We start from the raw sequence: 14,361 nt of genomic DNA, 5'->3' as shown, positions 1-14,361 counted from the left end.
TTCAAGCAAGAGGAAAAAAGATTCCAGCTCAACATTAGGAGGGACTTCCTGACAGCAAGGGCTGTTCGACAGTGGAACAGTGGAACCCTTGGAGTGCAGTGGAGTCTCCTTCCTTAGAGGTCTTTAAACAGAGGCTGGATGGCTTTGATTGAGAGTTCCTGCATGGCAGAAGGGGGTTGGACTGGATGACCCTTGCGGTCTCTTCCAACTCTATGATTCTATGATCAGTCACAAGATGTTCCACCGTCACCACCACCGCCCCTAAAAATAGAATTCAACACATGTAATCAATGGGGGGCATGTTTAACCTTAGTCCTAAGTGAAAACTACATGATACATCAGCCTGCAGTTGGGACAGACTGGAGAAAACCCAGAACAGGCTAAATCCAAGGACCAGGAAGTCATGGTGGAACATTAGAGAACTGGTAGAGGAACAACAGAGAAGTGTATGATAATAAATAAGCCACTGTGAACAATTTTACTTCATTCGATCATAAACTACTGCGAGGAATGGCACAGAGTTTGTAAGGGTGGGGATGCATTGAAAGTCCAACCACTGGGTCTTTGTTGAGTTCTTTCACTCCTTCAGGCAGCTGAAATCGGAAGGCCCTCAGCAGGTGAGTGAAGAAAAGGAAGAGCTCCATCCTTGCCATCTGCTCCCCCAGACACACCCGAGCCCCTGCAAGAGGAAAGGAAAAGGAAAAGGAAAGCCTCTGGTGAGCTAGAGCCCATTCTACCAGTTCTCCTGCACACACTGTTGCTGGTGACAATGATCCAACAATTTGGCAAGGCAAATCTTCCAAAGTCTCTCACCCTCAAACTCCATAAACATAGTATCTTCCACAGCTCCCTTTAACCCTCTGGGTTGGAACATGACTCTTTGAGTGGGTGAAGTTTCAAGCCTTCAGTTATACAACCTACCGAACATGGACCTAGATCCTACATCACTGACTTAGGGGCTGTACAAACAGCCCGACATGGGTGGCTCTATGCCGCCCCTGGAAGCACTGGGTTGAGGACACAGCAACCAGATGCCATGCCCCCAACCCAGTGGGAAAAGCAGCCGGGTGCCATAAGCGCCCCGGCATGGCACTAGGATGCCTCTCATGTGCAGCGCAGTGCCATTTGGATGCTGCATACAAGGGATGTCATCATGGCATGCCTCAGGTAAATGGGTGCACGCCAAGATGGCACCCCAGTGGAGGAAGAAGGGCTAGGAGTGTGTGAATGCTCTGCCCTCCCTCAGCCCTACCACGCACGCAGGCTGGCGTAAACTGCCAGTCTGTATTCCCCCTTAACTAAATATTAACACAATAACTAAATATTGTGTCCTGTGACGACCACCCCTCCCCACCTTAGCAGCCAGTAGCAATTCTGAGAAATGGAAGTCTGTTCTTCTGGTGACTGGGATGCAACAGGGTTGGGGGATATCAGCCTCTTCCCACCATTGGTCTGCCATATGATGAGAGACTGTGACAGGAGTCATGATTCTGATGGTCGCAGCACTGAGTTATGGGTGAGAGGCAGCCAGAAATGTCATCTGCTGGACCTGATCACCAGCAGAACAGGCCTCCATCACTTTGAACAGATCCCTGGAGTTTAAAGTGGAATTCAGGGGGAATTTACAACTGTGACAATACTGCCAGAGTTACAGGTGCAGATAGTTAATCCAGGATACAAATCTGTAACTGCAATATAGGATCCCAGCATGGTCTTTTCCCTTCATTCACTAATTTGATAAAAGTATGTATGTATGTATGTATGTATGTTTGTATGTATGTATATTAATTTGTATCCCTCTTTTCTAGATCTACAATTTTCAGTCTCACATTCCCTGCAATGCTACAAATTTGGGAAAATTTCATGTAAGGGCAGAATTCTTATTTGGAGGGATGATGCCCTCATCCCCAGCATAATCATACTCTGGTTGGCAACCTGCTAGTGTTTTACACACATGTAAATTCCCTTGCACATGTGGTTGTACCTTTTCGGCCAAGGTGTAACAATCATAGGAGTTTATCACATGGGGGAAATCCCGTGCAAAAACGGGATTTAAAAGCTGGGGAAAAAAACACAAAGGAGGGTTGATTTTCATATTCTTGCTGTTAAACTCATATTAACCCAAACGGAAAGTAGACAAAAGCCACTCCTTTTTTCTTTTGGGATTTTCCAAAAGTAAAAAGGTGCATCTTTTGTCTACTTTCCCTCTACTTTAACAACGACGTCATGTGAAAATCAACCTGCTTTTGTAGGTTTTTTCCAATTTAAACCCCTGTTTCTGCATGGGATTTCCCCGTGTGATAAACTCCATAGTCAGTTTATATTGTGTTAGCAGAGTTCTGCAAGTGTAACTGTTGCATTTTAAGTTGTGCATTCTTGGATGTTGTGTAACTACTCCTCAGTGCCTTCAGCGTACCACTTGATTCTTTGGGATTATGGAAGGAAGCCCAGTTGCAGACATGGAATTGTGTTCACAATACACAACAGAAGGGTGGTGTAGCACAACCAGCATTTAACTATGTTGAGTGTAAACGTGTAATGCAACCGTGATGTAAGATCTTGGGTGAGCCAATTTTGTCATGCAAGATAATGTTGAGTCTTAAACCTGCCAGCCATTGTCATTACACCTGCCCTTTCTTCCCACCCATTTCCATTCATTATCTCTGTTCTAATGATCTGTTATTCAGCGTAATCGGAGATCCAAGAAGAACATAGTCTGGGTGTTACCTAACCCTGCTTTATAGACTAGAAGGCTCTGGAGAAATGCTTTGGGTGGGGAAAGATTAAACTGCCACCCACCCTCAGCACCAGAGTCTTCTAGTCTTATTTTGCTCTACAGAGATGCTGGTTGTCCTAACAAAGCAAATGCACCAGGGAGAGACAGAGGGGCATTGGGTTTAGAAATGTTACTCAAGGGAAAAGGCTTGATGCCTCCGCCTTGCAGCCTGTCGGTACTGACCCTCCAGCTCCCTTAATCTTATAAAAACAACAGGAGCTTCTAACGCAGGACACTGAGTAATGTTGGAGTGAGCAACACCAACAGGAGTGGATCTCCAGGTGAAGCCCTTTGGATCATATTTGGAAATGTGCTTTTAAGAAGGATAAGCATAACAATCCATGGAAACCACCCATAACTAAAGTGGTGCTAGTCTGGGTCTCCTCTTTAAAGTAAATTTCTAAACTGTGTTCCTGGTCCAGTTGGACTGGAACTCCCATTGCTCTTCACCAGTGGCTAGACTGGTTAGAGCAAATGGGAGTTACAGGTTTTGGTTTTTAAAAAAAGGCATTGCCCTCCTCTAGTTTAATCTAATCTGATCCTCAGTCTCTTTAAAGCATGGGTCGGCAACCTGCGGCCCGCGGGCCACATCCGGCCCCCGGAGGCGCTAGGACCGGCCCCCGCTCGCTCCTGCCACCGATTGCGCCGCCGATTGCCGCTGTCCCGGCCGCCATGTTGTTTTTTAAAATGGCGGCGAAGTCTCGCGCGTCCTTTATTGTCGCGCGAGACTTCCCCGCCATTTTAAAAAACAAAATGGCGGCGCCCATCTAGGAGGCCCGGTGCGCTCCATGGAGCCCTGTTCGAGGGCTCCAGGGCAGTGCCAGGCCTCCGAATGGGTGCCTCCCTCCTCCTCCTTCGCCCTCCTGGCCCTGCCCTTCGCCCTTCTGGCTCCGCTCTCCTGGCTCTAGTCCTGGCTCTGCCCTCCTCCCTTCTCTCTCCACCCTCCTGGCCCTGCCCTTCGCCCTTCTGGCTCCGCTCTCCTGGCTCTGCTCTCCTCCCTCCCACCATGAAAGAGCGGGGAGGAGGGGAAGGAGGAGGAGGAGGCAGAGAGAGAAAGAAAAAGAGAAAGAAAGAAAGAAAGAAAGAAAGAAAGAAAGAGCCAGAGCCACTTCCACGCAGGAGGTTGGTTCATTGGGGGAGGGGGGTTATCGGAAGCTACACCTACTACCTGTGCCTTTGTGGTTTGGGAGGGACACAGTGTGCATGCATTTTCCCCTGTTCTGTGGCCTTCAGGTAGCTTCCACATGTTAACAAACATTGTTATTATCATGCATATATCCCTTGGTATTCTCTTTGCAAAATCCCTCCACATGGGCTGGCTTGCTCCTTTCTGGGTTGAGGCATTGTGCATGCATTTGATCTGGATTTCCTAATTTTTATTTAACTTTACTTGTTCTTGTTCTTCATTTTAAATATTGTATATGTTCCCATTTTGTTTTTTACTTCATATAATATTTGCAGTGTATGCAGGAATTATTTCTTATTTTTTATTTATTTAATTTTTAAAAAAAAATATTTATTTATTTTTGGGCTTTGGCCGAAGGAAGGGACTGAGGAGGAGAGGCCAGGCACATGCCTACTTCTCCTTGCGGGGCGTCTGTGGAAGCTCCACCACCGGCACGTGGCCCCGCCACCGAGGGAGGAAGCTCCGCCCCAGTATGCGGCTCCGCCCCATAGGGTGGAATCTCCACCCCCAGTGTGCAGCTCCGCCCCCGTAGGGTGGAAGCTCCACCCCCCCCGACTTCGGCCCCCCAGTTGTCTGAGGGACAGCAACCTGGCCCCCTGCTCAAAAAGGTTGCCTACCCCTGCTTTAAAGGAAGGCAAAAAAGTGACTGTATGGATTCAAATTACAGTATGACCTCCATATCCACAGGAGATACATTCCTGGATTTCCTGTGAAAATGCAAAAAAATACAATCAATAGCAAACTCTATTGAATTCAGTGACTTCTGGAGAAAGCTGACCACAGACTTGCACTGGAATTGCTATATATTCCTAGAGAGACTATTTCACGGGTAAGTGAAACCGTGAATACCCGTCTCATGGACACAGAGATTGTACTATACAAGAAAAGTATCCCACCAAAATATTGTGAAGGTTTTCTTTACTATAAGAACTGTTCTATGGTGAAACAGGTTTTTAAACAGAGGTCAGATGGCAACTGTTCCAGAGTGTTTTAGTATGTATTCCTGCATGCCAGGGGGTTGGACTCTATGGCCCCTTTCCACCTCTAGGAATCTAGATTTGAATTCCATATTTACCTGCTCCAAATGGCAAGAAATCTTCTCTAGTGATAAAATTCCCCTCCTTGTCCAAAAAGTGGTTTGGGTTGAATTCTTCGGGAGTCTCCCAGTGCTTGGGATCAAGAAGAACCGAGTTCAGATCTGTAACAACAAGGGTTTTCTGAAAGGAAGAAAAAGTTGGCTCAGAATGCATCTGCACCAGATGGCTGCATTCTCTTTCTCTCTCTTAGTTGGAGCTGGTAGCAGCCATGTCAGTGATGAAGCCAGGTTTAAATCAAAACTTTGAAGCAGCTCTCCAAGTGTTAGACTCTATCCCTTAAATAAATTTAGCAAAATATGTTCTGAACTAAAACCCAGAGGGGATACACCAACCCACTGGCATGGGAGCCACCTCTACCACTGTTCTCAGCTGCTCTCTCTCTCAGTGAGGCAGCCTCTACCACTTTGCTCAGGACAGCCCTACCATTAGGCAGAATGAGGAAACTACTTCCAGTAGCAGATGTTTGGAGTGTAATGTGTGGAAGCAGCTCTCGACTATTTAAAACCAGATGTTCTCCTCTTCAGACTGGCATGACAGCAGTAGATGTGAAAAGGATTTAGGAGTCTCAGTAGACCACAAGCTGAACATGAGCCAACAATGTGATGCAGCAGCTAAAAGAGCCAAAGTGATTCCACACTGCATTAATAGGAGTATAATGTCTAGACCGAGGAAAATAATAGTGCAATTCTATTCTGCTTTGATCAGATCACACCTGGGGTACTGTGTCCACTTTTGGGCACCACAATTCAAGAAGGCTGTTGACAAACTGGAGTGTGTCCAAAGGAGGGAGAGCAAAATGGGGGAAAGTCTGGAAACATAAAGCCCTGCGAGGAGCAGCTTAGGAAGCTGGGGTTGTTTAGCCTGAAGAAGAGAAGATTAGAGGGGATATGATAGCCTTGTTTAAATATTTGAAAAGGTGTCACATTAAGGAGGGAGCAAGCTTGTTTTCTGATGCTCCAGAGAACAGGACATGGAGCGATGGATTTGAAATACAGCAAAACAGATTCCACCTCAACATTAGGACATGCAGCATAGGTGTTCATATCCACAGCATGGCAGGTCCTTTAGGACACTGACCAAGTGGTGGGTTCCAGATTGGAAAGCCTCCGTGAATAATAATAATAATAATAATAATAATAATAATAATAATAAATATAAGGGTTTCTCCTCTTCCACTCTTACCTTTGAAGAGGGGAACAGATACAGCAAAGAAGAGCTACTGTGACCCTCCTTCTTCAAGTCTTTATGGAAAACAGGTAGGGAACAACCAAAGAGGGTTTTGATGTAAAAAAATGGAACTATTGTTCTTAAAAAGATAATGAGCCTCTGAAGTTGTCATACCTCAAAGAAACATTACTTATGTTATTAAGGCTAGTTGTTGGGGTTTGGATTTCAGGCTTTCACCCAGACCATTACTTCCACTTGATCTTCTATAGGTGTGGGGTGTTTTTTTTAAGTGAAGGGACTTCTTGTCCCTCGTATTTTGCCCTGTGCAGGAGGTTCTTGTGTAGATACATCTATTAAACGGCCATCCTTGGACGCTCTTTTCTTTTTGGTTATGAGACTGCAACCACATCCATCTTCCATACCCTTGGAATGTGAAAACCAAGCATGTTCAGATCCTTCGAACACCGTCTCGGGATTCCAACTGGCAAGATATATTTGGCCCGCTGGACTTCGTGAATCACGGCATTTGTGTAGGGCAGTTTCTTCCGATCTTGGTAGCTGATCGAGTTAGAAGAACCCAAGACCTCTTCCATCTCTTTGTAGACTCTTTCTGAAAGGAACAGTGAGAAAGGAAGCCTTATTCTGGAAACAGTTTTTAACTTGGCGAAAATTGGAGGATCCCTAAGGGACATTTATTTCACAATAAATAACATTAGGAGGAACTTCCTGACAGTAAGGGCTGTTCAACAGTGGAACAAACTCCCTTGGAGATTTTGATGGAGTCTGCTTCCTTGGAGGTCTTGAAACAGAAGCTGGTTGGCCATTTGTCAGGATACTTTGATTGAGAGTTCCTGCATGGCAGACTGGGGTTGGACTGGATGGCGCTTCTTGGGGTCTCTTCCAACTCTAGGATTCTATGATTCTATGACTATGCTACAGTGCCTCTTACCATTTAAAAGCAGCTGTCATATTTTAAGTTATTCCTAATTGTATTCCATTCAGACTTAACCACCAGTTGAACATTTCAGAGCAGTAACTACAGCTAGAGGGTGTTCGTGATTTTTTCTAGATCTCTTGAATTTTGTTGTTTCCACTCATTCAGTTATCTCAGAAGAATTACAAAATATGCTGTTAAAAAATAGCCTTCCCTGAGGAAAACAAGAGGGTCTCTTAATTCTACTGGACAGTAGATCTTGGATCTTTCTTACCTTGGATATCTGGATTAGCCACCATGAGTAGTAGTCCCCATTGAAGGGTACTTGAGGTGGTCTCTGTCCCGGCGATGAAGAGTTCAAGAATGCATTGTGCCAGGTTGTCTTCACTAAAGGTAGTATTGGGATCACCCTTGCTCTGTTGTTGATAGCAGAAAAGATGAAATATTGTTGAAAAGCAAGTCAAAGAATGCCAAACCTAAATGAAGCGGGGCATCTGAGAACCAGAAATCTAAAACTGGTATTAAAGGGGAAATAGAAAGGTTTCTCTCTGCCCCCTTTTCCTCTGGAAATGCTCATATCATTTCGAAATCTCTCCTAATTTCTCCTACCGAAATCAGTTCATGCATTTGGTTTAATATTGCAATGATTCTTGCATTCTTTTACTTTATGGAATTCATTCATTCATTCATTCATTCATTCATTCATATCCTGCTCTTTTCCCAGGATTGGGACTCAGAGCGGCTTCACAGCATTAAAAAACAAACAAACAAACAAAAAGTACAATTAACAACATTTTTAAAATAAATAAATAAATGATGTACATTAAAAAGAATGATTAAACTAGTCCAACATTCCAGCCTGTCCTTATAGTAATTCCTTAAATGCCTGTTAGAACAGGTAGGCCTTCACCTGCTGTCAGAAAGCCATCAAGGAGGGAGCCGTTCTTATCTCCCTGGGCAGGGAGTTCCAGAGTCTGGGGGCAGCCACCGAGAAGGCCGTCTCTTGTCTCCCCACCAACCGTGTTTGTGAAGGTGTTGGGCTGGAGAGAAGGGCTTCTCCAGAGGATCTCAGAGTCTGGGCAGGTTCATACCAGGAGAAACGGTCTGCCAAATAGTGTGGACCTGAGCCATGGAGGGCTTTGTAGGTTATAACCAGTACCTTGAATTGTGCCTGGAAACAGACTGGCAGCCAATGAAGCTGTTTCAACAGGGGAGTTGTATGGTCTCTGTAATCTGCCCCTGTTAACAGCCTGGCAGCAGCTCTTTGAACCAGTTGAATTTTCCGAACACTTTTCAAAAGTAGTCCTATGTAGAGCCCATTACAGTAGTCCAAACGGGATGTAACCAAGGCATGTACCACCGTGGCAAGATCTGGCTTCTCAAGGAACGGGCACAGTTGGCGCACAAGTTTTAAATGTGCGAAAGCACTCCTGGTCACAGCAGAGACCTGGGCCTCCAAGTTCAAAGCTGAATTCATGTTGTGGTTACTTCCTTAATTCTGCTCTAATCACTTCTATGCAATATATTGGCCTGTTACTGAGTTGTTATGACAGCTTAAGTCCAGCTTTGTTGTTGTTGTGTGCCTTCAAGTCATTTCTGACTTATCACAACCCTAAGGTGAACCTATCATAGAGTTTTCTGGGGCTGAGAGCATGTGACCAAGGTCACCCATTGGGTTCCTATGGCCAAGCAGGGAATGGAACCCGGATCTCCACAGTCCAAGTCCTATGCTCAAACCATTACACCACACTGGCTCTCTGAGTCCAACTTACACTATGCTTTCTAAATTGTTGGAGATGTAATGCCACTAATGCCACCTTAATGCATATGTTTTGGAGCTGTCCCATAGCAGCTACATTTTGGAAGGAAGCGACAAGTAAATTTGGTTTTGGAAAGTTCCTTGATATTCACGGATGTGCGCATGCTCTTTTGAATTATTTACCTATTTCTTGGAAATGAGCAAATGACAAATGGAAGTGGCTTTTTCATGCCCCTTGACTCCTAAAAAAATTAATACTGTGTTACAGAAAAGATACAGTATATGCTCAATGATAAGTCGACCTGATGTATAAGTCGAGGGCAGATTTTGGGGTGAAAATGATGGATTTTGATATGTCCCATAGATAAGTCAAGGGTAAAACTAAGGGGCATGTAAGAAAGGATGTAAAAAACAAAACAAAGGAAAACAAAGCCAAAGTACAAATTTCCAGGAGATACAAGGTTTGTGCTCATACTAAAGGCTGGATGGATGAGAGAGTAGGCCAGGGTCATTCCTCCAAAGACAGATTGTTTATCTTTCACATGGGATGGTTCCTTTTTAAAAAATAAGAGTGAAAGTGCAGTACTTACATTGACCCATGGATAAGTTGACTCAGGGTTTTGGGGGTCAATTTTTGACCTAAGTTTCTAGACTTATACATGAGTATATACAGTAATTTTTCTCCACTTGTGATCCAATGGATAGAAGACATAATGACGTTTGCAATGCTTGAAAGAATGATGTATAGATGAAATGTACAAATAGCATTATCTTTCGACATGTGGTCGGCTTTTATAGAAACAGGACTGATGTGATTGTTTTTCCTCCTTTCACGTTTTTCTTTTCCTGCTTTTGTTATACTTGGAACATTATTGTATGTAACTGAGGTCCCTTTTCAATTTAAATGAGTTTTGGAAAATTAGAAAGAACATTGTCTGCAAAGACCTCCCAGGAACCTGTGGGAAGGACACTGTGAATACCTGCAGCAGTGCATCCAGCTATAGGAAAACAGGTGGATGCATCTCCAGTGATCTCCCTATTCTCCAACAACTCAGAAATGGTCACGCTGGAGGACTGTATCAAAAAGTGGATTTTGGGGAGGCAGCACCTGGAGGTGTAGCTATGGACACCTAGCTATATGCAAGGCACAATCTCAAATGTAGGGTTTCAACCATTGCTTTTTCTGGATTATTTGGGCTATATGGCCATGTTCTAGAAGAATTTATTCCTATCATTTCACCTGCATCTGTTGTTGGCAACTTCAGAGAATACTGGCATGGAAGAGAATGGGATATATATATGTGGGTTGTTCTCTTAGTGAATGGCAAGGCTTCAGGGGGTCTGTTTAATTAGTGATCCATTGTCTGCTGGGAAAACCCCTGACCCTGCATGGTTTTCATTTGCATTTGGCTGGGTCCTGATTTTGGTGTGTTTCAAGACTGGTAGCCAAACTACGTTTACTTCCAAGGTTTCTTCTTTCCTGTTGAAATTGTCCAGGTGTTCATGGATTTCAATGGCTTCCCTGTGCATCCTGATCTGACAGTTGTTGGCATGGTCCAGGATTCCAGTGTTTTCAAATAGTGTTTTATGCCCAGGATGGTTTATAACGTGTTCTGCTACTGCTGCTTTTTCTACCTGACCCATTCTGCAGTGTCTCTCATGTTCCTTGATTCGTGTTTGGACGCTGCGTTTCTGCAGCTGCACTGAAATTCTGGACCATGCCAACAACTGCCAGGCCAGAATGCACAGGGAAGCCACCGAAATCCACAAACACCAACACAACTTCAACAGGAAAGAAGAAACCCTGAAAGTAAACAAAGGCCTGTTACAGACAGCCAAAATAAAGCTGCTTCGAGTCACAGTGGAGGTATGGTGTTTCAATGATGCATGCGTCCTTAAGAGTCCAGAAGCCACACCAAAGCCACGCTCCAGTCCTTAGGGCTGGAGCGTGGCTTTGGTGCGACTTCTGGACTCTTAGGACGCATGCATCATTGAAACACCATACCTCCACTGTGACTCGAAGCAGCTTTATTTTGGCTGTCTGTAACAGGCCAAAGTTTGGCTCCCATTCCTGAAAATCAAGACTCAGCAAATGCAAATGAACCTCGCTCAGGGTCAGAGGGTTTCCCAGCAGACATAGGACGACTAATTGAATAGACACAAATCCTCTTTGCATCTCCTCCCACCCAGAGGCTTTGCCATTCAACAACAGAACAATACACAGATTAACATGGAAATCACTTCCTCTCAGTCCAGGGTCACACAGTATATATATACCCCACACTCTTCTATGCCAGCATTCTCTGAAGATGAAACCACAGATGCTGGCAAAACGTCAGGAATAAACTCTTCTGGAACATGGCCACATAGCCCCCCAAAAAACACAAAAAAACTATGGGTGCCGGCTGTGAAAGCCTTCGACTTCACTCTTTCCAACCATTACTTGGACACTGTGTCCTCATTGGGTCTCATGAAGTTGTACAGGGTTTTCTCACTTTTTCCCTTCAGTTTATTGTTGTTGTTAACTCTCCTCAAGTCAACTTCAGCCTCTGATGATCCTGTGCATGAGGCATCTCCTAGACCTCCTGTTCTCAACAGATCTGCTCAGTTTCTGCAGACTTAGAGCCATGTCCTCTTTGCTTGAGTCTATACATCTGACCTGTGGTCTTCCTCTCTGCCTGCTGCCCTCCATCTTTCCAAGCATCATCACCTTTTCTAGTGAGTCACATCTTCTCATGATGGGGCCAAGGTACAACAGCCTCAATTTAGTCATCTTGGTTTCTAGGGAAAGTTCAGATTCAATTTGCTCTTGTACCCATTTGCTTGTCTTTTGAGCAGTCCATGTTATCTGCAAAAGTCTTTTCTAGCACCACATTTGAAATCAGTTGATTTTCTGTCTATCAGCTTTCCTCACTATCCGGGTCTTTAAATTTTATTTTTACTTAACACTAATGCTTAAATTAATTTTAGTTTTGTGTGGTTCAGGCTTCATGGTTGCTCTCCAGATGGCCATTGGAGCCAACTAAGCAAAAGGAAAACTGAGTGCATGTTTCTTGGAGAAACAACATTTGTATTTAAAGTGGATACTTACACAACCTAAATGGCCATCCAGGAATGCTGGAATCACCTGCTTCAGCAGCACCATCATGCAATAAAGGGAGATGAAGGCAGGAATTCATATCTTAATGCCATAGTAAGCAAGTAGGAAGTTGGCAGCATGAGCTTTAGTAACTGCCAACTTCTTTCTTTTACTTAGTCTCAAAGTTGCTACAAGATCTCTCCACATACTGATACTACAGACTAACACGGCTATATCTTTGAATGGTAAGCAAGTTTGTTTAAAGTGAAGGCTCTAGCAGGAAGATCACTTGGGCTGCTCTGAATACTTACTTTCTCCATTTGAAGTAGATAGTAATCAATGAAATCCTGAGGATCATAAAGGCCCTGGTGTTCCTTGTGCTTCTCAATCTCCTCTTTTGCAAAGGCAAGTCCCATTTGCATGCCAGACAAGGCCTTCTGGTGAAGCCCTGGGAGATACTTCATGATCCCTGGGAAAAAGGTATACATCTACCAATTCAGAGAAAACGCCTGTTAGTATCATGGTAACATGGTTTATCTGCCAGATCATTTGGATTAATGTAGTTATTTTATGATCTGAATTATTATCTGACTCATGACCTGAATTTTTTTTTATTTTATTTTTTTGAGGCTAGGGCTACAGAGCTGCTCTGTTGTTGTTGTTGTTGTTGTTGTTGTTGTTTTCTTCAGAGTAAGATAGACAGATAAATCCAATGTTATAACTTAGACTTAATGATATCCAATATACTGTATATCTCTATCTATCTATCTATCTATCTATCTATCTATCTGTGCGTGTGTGTGTATACACACACACACACACACACACACACACATATATGACAATGCCATTTTATGACATACAAACAAACGTAAAACTTTTTTAACTTCACGTCGTTTCTCATTAGTTGAAAGACACAAATGTTACCATTTACGTATGTGCCTCTCTAACATTAACATTTACAAATTACTATTCCTTTATTACATTTTGCTATTTGCTTAACCTACTTACTTTCCATTATAAAAAGAAAAAATTAGTATGCTTATCTAATATTAATTAAATACATGCTCTCCTGCTTGTTTGCTATCTGCTTTGTCCATGATATCCATACATACTTTATTCCAATATATCAATTATACTCTAAATATGAAATCAAACTTTTCATCTATAAATCGATATATAGGTCTTCTATTTTGCCTCAATCACTACTCTTTTGGTTTCTCACATCTTTCAATTGTTTTCAACAGGAAGCCATTCCTTTTCTATTTTATCTATTGGCTTATTGTTAATTAAACATGTCATGATATCCAGCTCTCTCGTGTCCATAACTTTTAACTTCCAATCAAATATTGTTGGTACTTCTTCCGTTTACCACCTTTTTTTGTTATTATCAGCCTCGCAACCGTTACTGGGTACATTATAATTCTCCAACAACTTTTTTCATCCTCTTTATTAAATACCGTAGTTATATCAAGTAAGTATAACTATGGAGAAAATGGAAAGTGAATATTTAATTTTTCTTGAATAGCTATATGTGTCTTGGTCCAGAATTATTCAATACGGGGACGTGCCCACCACACGTGGTACTTTGTGCCCACTTCTTTGCAACATTTCCAGCACCTATCATTACCTAATCTTTGAGTTTTCCTTAATTTAACTGGAGAGAGATGCCATCTGTTAGCTATTTTAGAAGAAGTCTTTTCCATAACAGCATTAAAACTATGGAACGCCCTTTGCAATAAAGCCCTGGTACAGACGGGCAAGAAGGGATGGCGAGATGCTGCCCCTTTCTGCCCCGGATAGCTGCCATGGCAACCGCACAGGCACAGCAATGATCAGCCCCAAAAAGGAGCCGCAAAAAGCTCCTTTCTGTGCCACTGACAAGTCACCATTAATGCCCTGGAGCAGCACGGTGACATCTTTTGTGCACCACCCTGTTTGGATGCGGCACACAAGACATGTCATCGGCGGGTGCAAAGTGTGGACACGTGCACACCCAAAATGGCGCCAGGAGAGCACAGAGCATGCGGACGCTCTGTGCTCCCCAGCCCTAATTTTGGCCCCAGGCTGCTGCAAAGTGGCAGTCTGTACCATGCCAAAGATCCTCTAGAACCACCATTTTATATCCAGTTAATGACACACACTGGGTTGTTGCAGAGAGAAAATTTGCTACCTCCCACCACCCCTTAAAGCCCACCTGTCTTTTGCTGCTACCCAACACAGTCAGGTTGTGGCCACTGGAGAATGAGAAACGTAGTCAAGAAACATCTATGTCCCTATAACTAGATGTAAGACAATGAAGGCATTCTGAAGGACCATCTGTATAGACACATGGCCACTTGTCCCAAATAGATATCCAAATG

At 43.6% G+C, this 14,361-nt stretch overlaps 1 protein-coding gene across 4 annotated transcripts in view; it reads right to left on the bottom strand.

Annotated features, from left to right (window-relative positions):
• Positions 1 to 491: 491 nt before the first annotated feature.
• The window catches only part of LOC149317864 (cytochrome P450 2J4-like), a 67,051-nt gene continuing 53,181 nt past the window's right edge, over positions 492 to 14,361 (bottom strand). For all 4 annotated transcript variants that reach the window (XM_089508583.1, XM_089508582.1, XM_089508581.1 and 1 more), the window contains 5 exons: positions 12,310 to 12,486; positions 7,435 to 7,576; positions 6,649 to 6,836; positions 5,038 to 5,179; positions 492 to 679 (listed from right to left, as the gene is read on the bottom strand). In XM_089508583.1, coding sequence (XP_089364709.1) covers positions 492 to 679; positions 5,038 to 5,179; positions 6,649 to 6,836; positions 7,435 to 7,576; positions 12,310 to 12,486 — 837 coding nt within the window. The remainder of the gene's footprint in view (positions 680 to 5,037; positions 5,180 to 6,648; positions 6,837 to 7,434; positions 7,577 to 12,309; positions 12,487 to 14,361) is intronic.

The sequence above is a fragment of the Sceloporus occidentalis genome, unplaced genomic scaffold (genome assembly GCF_023333645.1).
Source record: "Sceloporus occidentalis isolate IW3139 unplaced genomic scaffold, rSceOcc1.0.p SCAF_2, whole genome shotgun sequence".
Lineage (NCBI taxonomy): Eukaryota > Metazoa > Chordata > Lepidosauria > Squamata > Phrynosomatidae > Sceloporus > Sceloporus occidentalis.
This window is presented reverse-complemented; position numbering and strand designations above follow the sequence as displayed.